Raw genomic sequence first — 16,626 nt, 5'->3', positions numbered from 1 at the left:
ATTTTCCACTTCACTCTGAAATTCTTTGAACATTTCAAATGTTTCAGACTTATGTTTCATTAAGTAGATATACCCATATCTGCTTAAATCATCTGTGAAGGTGAGAAAATAACGATACCCGCCACGAGCCTCAACATTCATCGGACCACATACATCAGTATGTATGATTTCCAACAAATCTGTTGCTCGCTCCATTGTTCCGGAGAACAGCGTTTTAGTCATCTTGCCCATGAGGCATGGTTCGCAATGCCAAGTGATTCATAATCAAGTGATTCCAAAAGTCCATCAGAATGGAGTTTCTTCATGCGCTTTACACCAATATGACCTAAACGGCAGTGCCACAAATATGTTGCACTATCATTATCAAGTCTGCATCTTTTAGCTTCAATACTAGGAATATGTGTATCTCCACTATCGAGATTCAAAAAGAATAGACCACACTTCAAGGGTGCATGACCATAAAAGATATTACTCATATAAATAGAACAACCATTATTCTCTGATTTAAATGAATAACCGTCTCGCATCAAACAAGATCCAGATCTAATGTTCATGCTCAACGCTGGCACCAAATAACAATTATTCAGGTCTAAAACTAATCCCGAAGGTAGATGTAGAGGTAGCGTGCCGACCGCAATCACATCGACTTTGGAACCATTTCCCACGCGCATCGTCACCTCGTCCTTAGCCAATCTTCGCTTAATCCATAGTCCCTATTTTGAGTTGCAAATATTAGCAACAGAACCAGTATCAAATACCCAGGCACTACTGCGAGCATTAGTAAGGTACAGATCAATAACATGTATATCACATATACCTTTGTTCACCTTGCCATCGTTCTTATCCGCCAAATACTTGGGACAGTTCCACTTCCAGTGACCAGTCCCTTTGCAGTAGAAGCACTCAGTCTCAGGCTTAGGTCCAGACTTGGGTTTCTTCTCCTGAACAACAACTTTTTTGCCATTCTTCTTGAAGTTCCCCTTCTTCTTCCCTTTGCCCTTTTTCTTGAAACTGGTGGTCTTGTTGACCATCAACACTTGATGCTCCTTCTTGATTTCTACTTCCGCAGCCTTTGGCATTGCGAAGAGCTCGGGAATTGTCTTATCCATCCCTTGCATGTTATAGTTCATCACGAAGCTCTTGTAGCTTGGTGGCAGTGATTGAAGAATTCTGTCAATGACACTATCATCCGAAAGATTAACTCCCAGTTGAATCAAGTGATTGTTATACCCAGACATTTTGAGTATATGTTCACTGACAGAACTATCCTCCTCCATTTTGCAGCTGTAGAACTTATTGGAGACTTCATATCTCTCAATCCGGGCATTTGCTTGAAATATTAACTTCAACTCCTGGAACATCTCATATGCTCCATGACGTTCAAAACATCGTTGAAGTCCCGGTTCTAAGCCGTAAAGCATAGCACACTGAACTATCGAGTAGTCATCAGCTTTGCTTTGCCAGATGTTCATAACATCTGGTTCAGCTCCTGCAGCAGGTTTGGCACCCAGCGGTGCTTCCAGGATGTAATTCTTCTGTGCAGCAACATAGACATGCAAAATATTATCAGGTACTAAGTTCATGATAAATTAAAGTTCAGTTAATCAAATTATTAAAGAACTCGCACTTAGATAGACATCCCTCTAATCATCTAAGTGATCACGTGATCCATATCAACTAAACCATGTCCGATCATCACGTGAGATGGAGTAGTTTTCAATGGTGAACATCACTATGTTGATCATATCTACTATATGATTCACGCTCGACCTTTTGGTCTCAGTGTTCCGAGGCCATATCTGCATATGCTATGCTCGTCAAGTTTAACCCGAGTTTTCTGCATGTGCAAACTGGCTTGCATCCGTTGTATGTGAACGTAGAGCTTATCACACCCGATCATCACGTGGTGTCTCGGCATGACGAACTTTCGCAACGATACATACTCAGGGAGAACACTTGCACCCGATCATCTTATAATGCTACCGTCGAACTAAGCAAAATAAGATGCATAAAGGATAAACATCACATGCAATCAATATAAGTGATTTGACATGGCAATCATCATCTTGTGCCTGTGATCTCCATCTCCAAAGCACCGTCATGATCACCATCGTCACCGGCGCGACACCTTGATCTCGATCGTAGTATCGTTGTCGTCTCGCCAACTATGGCTTCTACGACTATTGCACCGCTTAGTGATAAAGTAAGGCAATTACAGGGCGATTGCATTGCATACAATAAAGCGACAACCATATGGCTCCTGCCAGTTGCCGATAACTTTGTTACAAAACATGATCATCTCATACAATAAAGTTTAGCATCATGTCTTGACCATATCACATCACAACATGCCCTGCAAAAACAAGTTAGACGTCCTCTACTTTGTTGTTGCAAGTTTTACGTGGCTGCTACGGGCTGAGCAAGAACCGTTCTTACCTACGCATCAAAACCACAACGATAGTTCGTCAAGTTAGTGCTGTTTTAACCTTCGCAAGGACCGGGCGTAGCCACACTCGATTCAACTAAAGTTGGAGAAACTGACACCCGCCAGTCACCTGTGTGCGAAGCACGGCACTGAAACCAGTCTCGCGTAAGCGTACACGTAATGTCGGTCCGGGCTGCTTCATCCAACAATACCGCCGAATCAAAGTGTGACATGCTGGTAAGAAATATGACTTGTATCACCCACAACTCACTTGTGTTCTACTTGTGCATATAACATCTACGCATAAACCTGGCTCAAATGCCACTGTTGGGGAACGTAGTAATTTCAAAAAAATTCCTACGCACATGCAATATCATGGTGATGCATAGCAACAAGAGGGGAGAGTGTGTCCACATACCCTCGTAGACCGATAGCGGAAGCGTTATGACAACGCGGTTGATGTAGTCGTACGTCTTCACGATCGACCGATCCTCAGTACCGAACGTACGACACCTCCGTGTTCTGCACATGTTCAGCTCGGAGACGTCCCGCGAACTCACGATCTAGTAGAGCTTCGCCGGAGAGTTTCGTCAGCCCGACGGCGTGATGACGGTGATGATGATGCTACCGACGCAGGGCTTTGCGTAAGCACCGCTACGATATTACCGAGGTGGATTATGGTGGAGGGGGGCACCGCACACGGCTAAGAGATCAATGATCAATTGTTGTGTCTCCAAGGGGTGCCCCCCTCCCCGTATATAAAGGAGTGGAGGAGGGGGAGGGGGCCGGCCTCCTATGGCGCGCCCCATGAGGAGTCCTACTCCCACCGGGAGTAGGACTTCCCCCTTCCAAGTAGGAGTAGGAGACGAGAAGGAAGGGAGAGAAGGAGAGAAGGAAAGGGGGGCGCCCCCCCTCCTTGTCCAATTCGGACTAGAGGGGGAGGGGGTGCGCGGCTGCCCTGGTCGCCCCTCCTCTTCTCCCACTAGGGCCCATTAGGCCCAATATACTTCCCGCGGGGTCCGGTAACCCCCCGATACTCCGGTATATGTCGGAAACCTCCCGAAACACTTCCGGTGTCTGAACATAGTCGTCCAATATATCAATCTTTACGTCTCGACTATTTCGAGACTCCTCGTCATGTCCGTGATTATATCTGGGACTCCGAACTACCTTTGGTACATCAAAACACAAAACTCATAATACCGATCGTCACCGAACTTTAAGCGTGCGGACCCTGCGGGTTCGAGAACTATGTAGACATGACCGAGACACGTCTCCGGTCAATAACCAATAGCGGAACCTGGATGCTCATATTGGCTCCCACATATTCTACGAAGATCTTTATCGGTCAAACCGCATAACAACATACGTTGTTCCATTTTTCATCGGTATGTTACCTGCCCGAGATTCGATCGTCGGTATCTCAATACCTAGTTCAATCTCGTTACTGGCAAGTCTCTTTACTCGTTCCGTAAGGCATCATCCTGCAACTAACTCATTAGTTACAATGCTTGCAAGGCTTATAGTGATGTGCATTACCGAGAGGGCCCAGAGACACCTCTCCGACAATCGGAGTGATAAATCCTAATCTCGATCTATGCCAACTCAACAAGTACCTTCGGAGACACCTGTAGAGCACCTTTATAATCACCCAGTTACGTTGTGACGTTTGGTAGCACGCAAAGTGTTCCTCCAGTATTCGGGAGTTGCATAATCTCATAGTCATAGGAACATGTATAAGTCATGAAGAAAGCAATAGCAACATACTAAACGATCAAGTGCTAAGCTAACGGAATGGGTCATGTCAATCACATCATTCTCTCATGATGTGATCCCGTTGATCAAATGACAACTCATGTCTATGGCCAGGAAACTTAACCATCTTTGATCCAACGAGCTAGTTAAGTAGAGGCATACTAGTGACACTCAGTTTGTCTATGTATTCACACATGTACTAAGTTTTCGGTTAATATATACAATTCTAGCATGAATAATAAACATTTATCATGATTTAAGGAAATATAAATAACAACTTTATTAGCCTCTAGGGCATATTTCCTTCACCCTACGCCTGGTTTCCACGCATACCCCGGTCTATATTGCCGCTCTGGTATTCGAAAACACTCGGCACCTTCGGGTCCGGAGGTCGAAGCGAAAAGGTCCGCCATGACAATTGTTTTACAATTAGGCTAGGGACAATTATGTCAATTGAAGTACATAGTCACTTGGACTCAAAAACTTCTTCCTCTATGCCGTCTAACAGGCTGTCTAGCTTACAATCCCGTTGGGAATATTTGGCGGCTACCTTTACTTGGTCATATACCAAACCAACTGGAATTTCTTTTCCATCTGACGCCTTAGGTCCGACCCGGGCCATATGATTCGGATCAAGATTGGTGTACCGTGTCTTCACCATGGCCCAGGCCTCTCGCGCACCTTCTCAGTAGGCTGATATCTTCCATAGTCGAATACGCCGCCGAGCCCCCTTGAATAGATTCACAAGCTCCTCCATACTTCCTGGAGGAGAAGCGGATGGCCACAAGGCCTTGGCAAAACTCCGCATTGCTTGCCGAGCTCACTCGTGCACTTGGGATAGCTCTTGTAGCAGATCGCCTTGAGATCCGGACATTTCCTCTTCGGGACGGCCAGTCAGCATACCTACAGACATAAATATGTTAGTTCCTTTCTTCGCTGAATTATACGGAGGCAAGTTCGAAAGCATACCGAATATGCTGCCTCGTAGCCTCTTATTCTCCTTCACGGACTTAGCCAGCTGGGCTCGCACATCTTTTAGTTCTTCGCCCAGCAGGGTGTTGGAATCCTCCAGCTTATTTTTCTCATCCCTGACCCGTGTTAGCACACGTTCGCCCGCGGCCAGTTGCCTTTTGGCCTCTTGTTTGCCCGCTTGCACGACTTTCAGTTCCTCCTTCAGTTGATCGGACGATCCTGACATGGGAAATACAACAGTATTAATATTGATGGTATATGATTACATCTTTCTCAATGAAGGGGAACATTACCAGGCGGTGCCTCCTTGGATTTCTCCAGTTCGGCAGTTGCCGCAGCTAGCTGGGTCCGGCACTTTTCCAGCTCTTGAGACGAAAGGTGATTCTTCTCCGTGAGTGCCTGGTTATAAAATGATCCTTAAATCAGTTGTACCAACTACTTCAAGTCTCGGGGGCTACTGGTATATGATTATCAGATCTGTACAATGTGTACTTACCCGCATATCTTTCAAATGCTGGTCTGTGGCTCTGGTAAGCCCGTCTCGAGCAGCTTGGATGTATGCATCAGCCGAGATGAAGGCGTTGAATGCCTCTTTTGTAAAGCCGGGGTCGCAAAGAGCGGCCCGCCGGCGCCGTTGATTCATGGCGCTTTCCACTTCAGAGTTTGTGACGGATACATCATCTGAATCCTGTGCCGAAGGACATTCCGGCGTCACTCTCGTATCAGCCCTCGTCTTTAAGGCAGGGTCTGGAACCTGACTTGTGGAGGCGCGGCTGGCAGGATCCCCGGACATAGTCCGGCGAACGCTTTTCCTGATAAGACACAGCGGACAATGTCACAGTTTGATGTGACTGCCAGGGGGCATGTTTAAAAATCCATACCTCTTTGATGAAGGCTTTGCCATGTTGTTATTCGCCTTCCTCTTCAAAGATTTGCTCCGCGCGGGCGCCGCTCTCTTAGGAGATGCCTCTGGTGCAGCATGGGGCGTCGGGCGCCTCCCCTTTGGAGCACGAAATAGTGTGGTGGGTGAGGCGTAATGAGGAAGCTCTTTCGAAGAAGGTGTCTCCTGATTACTTACATGCGAGGCAGGAAGGAGGCCGGGATAGTCAGCTATGATGGCCACTTCTGTGCCGTCATAGCTCGCCTGGTAGAATAATCCATCCTCGAGCTCTACAAATATGTCCGGATCTTCTTCGAATCCGGGGTCGAGGTCCCGGTTATGATCCTCTGGCTGTGGAGCGGGGCTATGGATCCCCGCAGTAACCTTCCTCCATTCCTGTTCAAGCGGATGGGCTAATATCGATTAAACGTGACCCAGGGAGAGGATTGAGTAAAAATGATGGCATTAAAACTCACCCAGCTAGGAGGACTGTACATGGAAAATCATCTCGACGTTTGAGACAAGTGAACTCCTCTTTCTCTCCTTTGTACAGTTCGGCCAATATTTTGGCCAAAGCGGCGGGGGTGTCCGGACCCTTCCGACCGCAGCGTGAGGCGTCATCTTCCCCATTATAGTGCCACATGGGAAGCCCTTTGTATTGGAGCGGCTGGACACCCCACACAATGGAAGTCGCCATTACCTCGATTATTGATAATCCGGACTGGGCGAGTGTCCTTATTTTGCCCATTAATTGACGGACTTCCGCGCTATCTTCCTCCTCGATGCTTCGAGGGCGCCAGCTGTGGCGTTTCTTCAATGGAGCACTTGAGAATTAGGGAAGACCCATTCGGATTGGGTCGGGGAGAGCGACGTCCTCAACATAGAACCACTCCGAGGGCCACTCTTCGGATGCCTTCTTCGGTGTGCCGGATAGGTATCCGGTCCCGGCTATGCGCCATACCTCGGCGCCGCCCACCTCGAATACGGATCCCTCTTGGGTGCGAGGGACGAGGCAGAATAGCTTCCACAGATCAAAGTGGGCTTCACAGCCGAGGAAAAGCTCGCAAAGAGCAACAAAACCCGTGATGTGCAGGATTGAGGCCGGCGTGAGGTTGTGCAGTTGGAGGCCATAGTACTCCAGGAGTCCTCGGAGGAAAGGGTGGACTGGAAGCCCGACGCCTCTCAACAAGTAGGATACGAAGCACACCCGTTCCCCCTGGTTGGATTGGGGAAATTTCCGCCAGAACTTCACCTGTGAAGGAGGTCAACCTTCTCGAACAGGGACCAGATCCGTGGGGGGAAGGAATCCATGTGTTTGGAGCTTAACCAACTACTCATGGGATACAGAACATCTCTCCCAATCGCCTTTTTCAGAGCCATGAGGGCGGGAGGAAGAACTGGGGACGCCAGCCATGTTGAATGGTTTCCCCTGGCAAAGCTCTAAGGATTTTCCGCTGGGTGTGGAATGGGATCTGAGATCCAATCCCTTTAAATAGAAGCCTTTCTTACATGGCCGGGGTGTTATGTGCAAAAAATACCCTGACCTCTCGTATTCGCTCGACACGTGGAAGCAGAAGCCGTGGAGGCGCAGAAGCCGATGGGTGCGACATTAAATGGAATGCTGAATACAGCTCTTTAAGTCAGGTGCTTTGAAGTAATTGGAGGAGGAACCCGCATTGCAATGCCGAAGACAATCTGCGCGCCGGACACATAGTCATTGAAGCCTGGTTCGGGGGCTACTAAGGGAGTCCTGGATTAAGGGGTCCTCGGGCGTCTGGCCCATGTGACGTGGGTCAGACTGATGGGCCATGAAGATACAAGCCAGAAGACTTCTTCCCGTGTCCGGACGGGACTCTCCTTTGCGTGGATGGCAAGCTTAGCGTGAGGATATGAAGATTCCTTTCTCTGTAACTAACTTTGTACAACCCTAGTCCCCTCCGGTGTCTATACAAACTGGAGGGTTTAGTCCGTAGAGGCAATCATAATCATACAGGCTAGACATCTAGGGTTTAGCCATTACGATCTCGTGGTAGATCAACTCTTGTAATACTCATATTCATCAAGATCAATAAAGCAGGAAGTAGGGTATTACCTCCATAGAGAGGGCCTGAACCTGGGTAAACATCGTGTCCCCTGTCTCCTGTTACCATCGACCTTAGACGCACAGTTCGGGACCCCCTACCCGAGATCCGCCGGTTTTGACACTGACACCCTGCGTCGGTAACCTCATCTTCACCGTCATCACACCGTCGTGCTGACGAAGCTCTCCCTCGACCTCAGCTGGATTTAGAGTTCATGGGACGTCACCGAGCTGAACGTGTGCAGATCGCGGAGGTGTCGTACTTTCGGTACTAGGATCAGAAGGATCGTGAAGACATACGACTACATCAACCGCGTTGTCATAACGCTTCCGCTTTCGGTCTACGAGGGTACGTGGACAACACTCTCCCCTCTCGTTGCTATGCATCACCTAGATGGATCTTGCGTGTGCGTAGGAATTTTTTTGAAATTACTGCGTTCCCCAACAATGGACTATCACCATAATCATATGTTTAGAATATAAAGGTCAATGTTACACCTTGAGACATGTATCGATGCCTCAAATGTTGTCTATTAATTATGTAGTGAAAGGATAAATAGGAGGAAAAGAAGACAAGAAAAAAATGCTTGACACTTTCATAAGCTAAACACATGATGCTCTTGCATTTGTCAGGGCCACCTTGCTAGTCACATATGAAAGCCGCATGATTAAAAGAAGTCTGTGAATATTCTAAAAGCATACTTTCTTGAGTTGAAGCAAATTTCATTCAGCATGCTTTAGATCAAAGTAAACTTCACCGAGCACCGTCAACAAATATCGAAAGCAAAATATACTTCATACGGATGTATATACTTCATACGGATGTATATTCTAAAATCACTGTGCTTAAGTAATTAATTTATATTCTTTAAATAAGTACTCCCTCCATTCCTAAATATAAGTCTTTTTAGAGATTTAAACATGGACTATATACGGATGTATATAGACGTAGTTTAGAGTGTAAATTCACTCATTTTGCTATGTATAAAGTCATATTAAAATCTCTAAAAAAACTAATATTTAGGAACGGAAGAAGTAGTAATAAGTATTTATCGCAAGGTAAACATCTAAGAGTGATTACTGGGAGCTCTCAAACCTCACCTACATTGATTCTTTTGTACTCCCTCCAGTCCTTTTTATTCCATATATAAGTTTTGTCCGAAGTCAAAGTACCTCTACTTTGACCAAACTTACAGAAAAAATATTAACATTTACAATGCTAAACCAATATAGTTAGATTCACTATGAAATGTAGTTTCATAGTATATAAATTTGGTACTGTAGATGTTGATACTTCTTTAATATAATTTTGGCCAAACTTTGTAAAGTTTGACTTGACACAAATTTAATACGCGAAGTAAAAAGGAGCGAAGGGAGTAATGTACTAGAAAACTTCTGCGTTGGGGTTAGCGTAATTTGGAAACCGGCCGAGCATTGGTTTAATATCTCTACTCCTATAAAAAAACTCAGTTGATGATGATGGTGCGCCTGTCATCCATTATTTCTGAACATTAGATTCGCATCTAACAACTATGAGATAAGTTGTGACTTTTTTTGCAACAATAACCCACTTTTCTGCTTAAATTTGCAGAAAATCTTTAGTATCTTGAAACTAACCATATTCTCAGCCTGAGGAATATATTTTGAGTGAAACAATTTTTAGTAATATGTGTATATCAAAACTAAAGTGTTTTCTTTTTAAGTTTGTGAACAAGTATTATTCTACTTTTGATCCGTTGCAACGCATGGTCACATTGCTAGTAAAAAAAGAAAAAACCTCCACACAAATGAAAAATGTTCCACTGGCTGTCGCTGCAAGCCTGCAAAGTCCGCCCACGTCTCTCCTCGTGTTGACGTTGACTTTGACTAGTGCACGCGCTTCTTGCGACTTACTTCACATGGCGTCTCGACTCTCAGGCGGAGATCTGCAACGCTGCCACAGCAAGCACTAACCTGCGACGGGCAACATGGCGTCGCAGCCGCCGGGAACCGACGACTCCATTGCCGACCTCGGCCTCCGGAGGCTGGAGGCCGCCGATGAGGCCGTAAGGAGGTGGGCATCTCGGGGCGCGGCCGTCGAGGACAGCCACGGCGTCTCCTACTCGGCTGGTCTTGCGGTGGCGGTCAAGGACCTCATCTCCCTCCGCTCAGGTGGCGGCCTCTACGCCCGACGCGCCGAAATCGCCTTACAGGTAAGGTTAACCGTCCAGCCTCACTTTTGGTTGAAGTAGATTTATGTACGTATCATTATCAGACATCTGGAACATAGATTCTGAAGAAGAAGAAAACATCTGACTCCATAATTGTCAGAATTGGGCGTAGTATTCTTGGTTTCAGCAAATGTTGTGTTGTATGAGAAAATTACAGGAATGGAGAGACATCTCTCAAACATATGAATCTTGAAAAGAATTTGTGGGACGGGGAAAGTTAATCTGAGGAAAACAATACTAGCACATGAGCACAGCATAAAAGATTCAGATATAAATAAAAAATAGCTCGTCAAAAAATGAAAATTTTCTTAGATGACAATATCATCTATGCCATGTTATACTCCAGATATTTTAAGAGCTTTCGAAGATGTCAACCGGGATTGGACTGGATGTGCACAAGAGGCCCCTGCACACTGAAGCATCTCCATAACTGGAATTCTCTGTTCCATTATATGTTCTTCAATCTATAGGGTTGATTTGAATACTTCCAGTGCTACTAGCAGATATTATGACTTGAACATATGACGAATTCATGTTCATATTGACTTCTTTGACAACATATATATAATCGGTCAGATAATTGGTCTAACACATCTATTTCTTTTCAATACCACAATCTCACTAATTGAGTATTTCCCTAGAAACTATTCTACCGCACTTATATCTTGCTGCTGATAAAACTATGCCATGGAAGATCATCAGACTAATTCAGCAAAATTTGGTCATGTGCGAGTTATGCAGGTTATACTTAAATTGACCGCTTAGTTCCCCTGCAGGATGCCATGGTACACCTTGAGGGCGACTTCCGCCAAGTTCTTGGTTCGGGCACATATTTATACCCCCCAGGCAGTCTCCAAGAGTCACTGCACGGCTGCATTGCCCCCTTTATGCGATCCTTCTCATATTCATCAATCCCCAACTTGGAAGATCTCAGCATCTCCTCATTTTCCACAAGTACTAGTGATGAGAGCCGAACATATGGTACTGGATATAGCAGAGTTTCTGTGTGCATGGAGAAAGTACACATGTATCTGATTGACCCTGAAGCTTCAATCTTGCTAAAGGAGATTGCTGAGCTTATGATCCTTGCGGGCCATGCACCAAACATGTGTCGTGCTTACGGAGAAACACGCCACAACATGTTAATGCAATGCCTTTCTCTGCTCGGTGTTCAGATTGAGGAAAAGAGCCAAAATAACCCAGCAGCAGCAACTGCTAACGGTGCATGCAGCATGCAGCTGTATGAGAAGAATCAGAAAATGTGGATCCAAGCACTCAGAGTCGTTGTCAGCATAGTCCTCCCTGAAGAACGCCATGCTTGCGCTCAGATTTTCGGGTGTGATTGTAAGCTGGAGGAGGATTGCTTTGCCGGAGCCATCACGCGGTGTATTGGACAATTGCTCGCAGTTGGAAGTATGATGACCAATGTCAAAGTGAATGACCAGCAATATCATAAAGTACCCCTACTTCTACAGATGCATGAGGAATTGGTAAAGCTTCAACCAAGTATAAATGTCCTCTTGTCTGGTGATGCCAAGGGTGTGATTAGTGAGCAGGCCAGTATGCTTCTCGATAAGCTTGGAGAAGAACATCAAGTCTCCTTCTGGAGTTCCTGAATGTATATTCTAACCTTAAACCATGCCAACATAAAGTACTTGATGGAGATATCCTGCCATTGACATGCCATGTCATCATTTTTATTGAACTACTTGTTGAGTACAATGACACTATCAATCATATATTACCCCGTGTGGAGGACGACGATGAGGGGAAGGGGAAGGAGGAGAGCACAAAGAGAACTAAGAGTCGCTGGGAACGTTATGTGCTCATGTTGCTCGCTCGTTTGCAGCTGAAGGTTGAGGAGAATGCTGAGTCTTACGAGGACGAGCGCATGAGGTACATTTTCCTGATGAATAATGCAATGCATGTGCTTAAAGGCTCAGGGTCTCCCGATTTGAGTATGTCCATGGGGAACGACAACCACCAACTGCTTGTCACACGGGTGGAACAGTATGCGACAGCTTACCTTCGAGCATCATGGACTGGAGCTCTGCTTCAGTTGAGTGATCACGGTGTGTATAAATATTCTGTGAATTTCAGTCCAGGATTTGTCTCTGAATGGATGAGAAAAAGCATGAAGAATTTCAATTCGATATTCGGAGAAATAAGCAGGGTCCAAACGACATGGAAAGTGCCCAACCCTCAACTTAGACAACACTTACGGTTAATTATATTGCAGCAAGTTCTTAGCGCTTATCGCACACATTTAGGAAGGTATGGCTGCTATCTGGGGAAAAATCCAAGCAAGTACGTAAAGTACACTCCTGACGACATAGAGAATCATGTTTTGGACCTGTTCGAAGGTTAACAAGGATCAGCGGTAAGTAGCAGACACACAAATGGAGGTGGATGGTCAATCATATGTAGCAGAGTATGGCCTATTCGGCCTCATTAATCATGTACTAGTGTACATGTACATCTGTAATGTATTTTGTGCTTATATATTGATCAATGATTCAGATTTCAGAGCACTAGACACAGACAACTGCCTATACTGGTGTGGTGCCCATACATATTGCGCGGAGGCATCATGAGGATCAGGATTTTGTTGTATAAACCATGTTGTGTTGATATTGGCCAATAGCTGGACCTGCGAATAAAGCACTCCACATATCTCTCCCTTCTCGCCCCGCCATCTCACTTTTGCTCTTTTATAATTGGATCTCTCATGTGTTGGATTTCTGGTTTCCTGAGTTCAGATAGGTTAAATAATACTCCCCCCCGTCCCAAAATAAGTGACTCAACTTTGTACTAACTTTGTACTAAAGCTAGTACAAAGTCGCGTCACTTATTTTGGGACGGAGGGAGTACATGATTGCATTATTTGGGTACCCTTCACTGTTCTGTTATCAACTCGCAAGTTGCACAGACTGCCACTTTGTTGCACATTTGACGTTTAATCAGCTCATTCCATGCATATAATTTTGTACCACCGAGCACTCATGTGCTTGTTTGCAGGCTCCTTCATTCCTTACTTTCATGCCTATTATCATTCCAATGCCGCAGCTCACACCGGCCCAACATGGTCTGCTCGCCCAAACATCACAGTTTATCCTACAGAACAACAGAATATACAGCAACAAAAACAACGAAACACAAAAATAAAATTATTCCAATCATTTACATAACTATATACAATCAGTATCCCAAATATACATACTGCTCACAAATTACAAGTAGATTCATACCGAAAACAGAAGCGGTAGCAATAAGTTTTGAAAAGCACTACAGGTAACAGGAAGAGCAATAGAACAGTCACATTGAAACACCATCTTTGGTAGTATATATGCACAGGCACAAACATCAGCAACTTGAGCCAAGGGCGCACTCCGAAATCTGTCTACCTGCCTTCCAATTCAGTATAGGTCAAGTGGTTCCCTGATTCGGTATCCTTGTCGTCGGCAGGAGCTCTTCCGACGAAGAACGCGGCACGCTTCGGAGCGGGAACTCCGACGTCGCCACACAGCATCCTGAGCACGAGAGGCATGGCCGGCCTGTCGCCCGGCAGCTCCTGCACGCACAGGAGACCCACCTGGATGCACCTCCAGACCTCGTCCTTAGAGTATGTGGTGCCCATCAGCGCGTCGATGAGCTCTGAGGGTCTGCCTTCCTGCCACAGCGTCCATGCCTGAAATTTGGAGCCAAGCAAGAATGATGGAATGCATGATGATTATTAGTAGTATGTTGTTTTGACAGCAAAATGGGAGACTGGAGAAGACAGTGTCGTATGTCTTACGTGGCCCACGAGGTTCATTGACCATTCGTGATCAATGAGGGAGCTGTTCCTACGGCCACACACGATCTCCAGGATCAACACGCCGAAACTGAAGACGTCGGATTTCTCTGAGAATTTGCCCTCCATCGCGTACTCTGGGGCGATATAGCCACTGCATTTCCAAAGATTTTAAAACATTAGCCTGCAGCCAGGGAATTTCGTGTACCGCCGTTTGTCAACTAGTGAGGCTAATTTAATTTTAAAAAATATAAACAAGATGTGCAGGCCATGAATTGTGCAAGTGACAAATACTGATCCAATTTTGAGAAGCAGGTTATGACAATTCGGCTTATATTATAGACTTCTCTGTTCAGTTTATTCTTTTGTGAGGCCTATCCATTTGTATTTTGTACCGAGTGAAAATCTGCTTCAGAAACTTGTAGTGAGTGAACAAAAGGGAAAAAGCAGCCTTACTAGGTTCCAACGATTCGGTGAGTAAGGGCTTGACGTTGATATTCACCGAAAATTCTCGCCATGCCGAAGTCAGATATCTTGGGGATGAAATCATCATCAAGCAGAACATTGCTCGCTTTCAGGTCCCTATGGATAATTCTCAGCGTGGAATCCTGATGAAGGTACAGTAACCTTTTCCCTATCCCCTGAATGATATTGTACCGCAATTTCCAACCCAACACTGATCTCTTAGTTTCATCTGATAAAAAATTGCCATCAAGCAGACAAGTTCAGTTACAGGCTCACTGCTATCAGATTCACACCGTTCATCTGATAAATTTAGCTTACCAAAGATGAAAGAGTCAAGGCTGTTGTTAGGCATGTATTCATACACCAGCATCTTCTCTTCTCCATGAACACAGCAACCAAAAAGCCTAACCAAGTTTCGGTGCTGCAGTTTGGACAGAACAGTCACCTCGTTCTTGAACTCTTCTGATCCCTGACTGGAGCTGTTCGACAGCCTCTTGATAGCGATTTCCTGGCCATCTGGTAGTCTCCCCTGAAAGTATGAAATCAGAGCTCGATGACATTGCTGAAACAAGAGATGCAGAAGTTTGAATTGCTCTACCTTGTAAACTGGACCAAATCCACCAGCGCCAAGCTTGTCGTTGAAATTGTTTGTTGCTGAAAGAACTGTGCTGAACTCAATCAAAGGTGAGCTCAGAACTGCTCCTTTCAGTGAATTGCTTCCGAATGCGTTTTCGTCTGCAAATGGTTTAGCTTCTTCAATGGCCCTTTGTGGCCTCCCTTGTAGTCTCCTTGTGCCTGCAATTCGGCCAAAAGATTGATGTGAAACAACTGATAGCTATTTATGCAAATCGAACTGTCAACTGTTGATCAGGAGAAAAAGAAGAGTAGCATGTAAACGAAAATCATTCAGAAACATGCAAGAATGAAGTTAGAGCCCATTGAGTCACCTATTTTCTTGATGATGAACCTCGACACGCATCCAACTACGCAGAAAACCATGATACTAATCGGGAAGCCTGTACCCTCTACGATCTGATCAGTCTGGTCTTTATAGCTCGCATAGTGGGATACAAGTCAGGGAGGAAATTGCGCAGTTTTGCGAGCCAAGGCGTTGACAATGCACCTATTTTCTCATCAGAAGCAGTTAGTCAACTAGATGTGGGTGGCGTGATGATTAAAAAACTGTCAGCTCTACATGACCATGGACATGATAGACTTTGCTTGCTTGACACCTCCCATCTGGTCCAACTTCTCGGGTGAGCGCCGCACTTGTCTATGGCATCACGATTTAATTACTGCAGGATAAACTGCCTGCCCATGCCACCTGCAAACACGCGGTTTCTGAAGATGTACTTATACACGTAATAAGAGAGGGTTGAATGGCACTGGTTGGTTAAGAAGATGATTCGACGGGGACAAAGGCATACAAAATTAACTGCAAACGATTAGTCCTGGATCACTCCAGTCAAACGTGCAAATCTGTATATCTTGTAGCTGTCGAAATATATTGCCCCTCTCTCTCCACCAGTTAGGACTTTTGAAGCAACTAGCTGGAGCATAAATTCAATACGGTATCCGAGCCAAGAGGTCTTGAGTTCGAGACCCTGCCAACGCAGTATTAAAAAAAGATCCTACGGCCTACATAAATCCCACGTCTAAGGACTAAATAAGCCTACTAGCATTCTTGTCACCCTTGATATGCCGCAACGAAATTGCCTTATTACTGATACCACTTACGAGACTGCGGGAGGGGGGGGGGGGGGGGGGGGGGGGATGTGAGCATTCGGACTTACCTACTTATCGAACATTGACAGACTGCGGGAGGGAGATCTCTACGGTGGGGGTTCGGCTCATCGAGCTGGCGAGTGGTCGCGGTTACACGCGGCGGATTCCTCCCGTTCATCGCTGGCGAGATACTCGTCGCCAGACAGGAGGCCTCGGTGCTGCCCGTTGCCCACCATCACCTCCCCTCGACCTAGCACAGCGGGCATCGGGCATGGTCTAGTGTATGGCCTAGTGTAGGATGACCCGGGTGGGCGAGGGCAG

At 45.8% G+C, this 16,626-nt stretch overlaps 2 protein-coding genes across 2 annotated transcripts; one reads left to right on the top strand and one right to left on the bottom strand.

Annotated features, from left to right (window-relative positions):
- The first annotated feature begins 9,994 nt into the window (after nt 1–9,994).
- Nucleotides 9,995–12,180, top strand: LOC123055042 (exocyst complex component EXO70A1). Its single transcript, XM_044478945.1, has 2 exons — nt 9,995–10,304; nt 11,099–12,180. Exons 1-2 carry the CDS (start codon nt 10,080–10,082, stop codon nt 11,936–11,938), a joined length of 1,065 nt encoding a protein of 354 aa, XP_044334880.1. The 5' UTR covers nt 9,995–10,079; the 3' UTR covers nt 11,939–12,180.
- Nucleotides 12,181–13,466: 1,286 nt separating this feature from the next.
- On the bottom strand, nt 13,467–15,778 carry LOC123055041 (G-type lectin S-receptor-like serine/threonine-protein kinase At1g11410). Its single transcript, XM_044478943.1, has 6 exons — nt 15,528–15,778; nt 15,179–15,375; nt 14,899–15,109; nt 14,572–14,809; nt 14,119–14,269; nt 13,467–14,010 (listed from the first exon to the last, which is right to left on the bottom strand). Exons 1-6 carry the CDS (start codon nt 15,577–15,579, stop codon nt 13,723–13,725), a joined length of 1,137 nt encoding a protein of 378 aa, XP_044334878.1. The 5' UTR covers nt 15,580–15,778; the 3' UTR covers nt 13,467–13,722.
- Nucleotides 15,779–16,626: the final 848 nt, after the last annotated feature.

The sequence above is a fragment of the Triticum aestivum genome, chromosome 2D (assembly GCF_018294505.1).
Source record: "Triticum aestivum cultivar Chinese Spring chromosome 2D, IWGSC CS RefSeq v2.1, whole genome shotgun sequence".
NCBI classification, from domain to species: domain Eukaryota; kingdom Viridiplantae; phylum Streptophyta; class Magnoliopsida; order Poales; family Poaceae; genus Triticum; species Triticum aestivum.
Note: the sequence above shows the minus strand (reverse complement) of the source record. Positions and strands in the feature narration are given on the sequence as shown.

Coding starts and splice junctions, on each gene's coding strand:
- LOC123055042 (XM_044478945.1), top strand. CDS start 10,080: ATGGCGTCGCAGCCGCCGGGAACCGACGACTCCATTGCCGACCTCGGC. Junction 10,305..11,098: donor GCGCCGAAATCGCCTTACAG/GTAAGGTTAACC, acceptor GTTCCCCTGCAG/GATGCCATGGTACACCTTGA.
- LOC123055041 (XM_044478943.1), bottom strand. CDS start 15,579: ATGGTTTTCTGCGTAGTTGGATGCGTGTCGAGGTTCATCATCAAGAAA. Junction 14,270..14,571: donor CACCGAATCGTTGGAACCTA/GTAAGGCTGCTT, acceptor TTGGAAATGCAG/TGGCTATATCGCCCCAGAGT. Junction 14,011..14,118: donor CAATGAACCTCGTGGGCCAC/GTAAGACATACG, acceptor TCCAAATTTCAG/GCATGGACGCTGTGGCAGGA.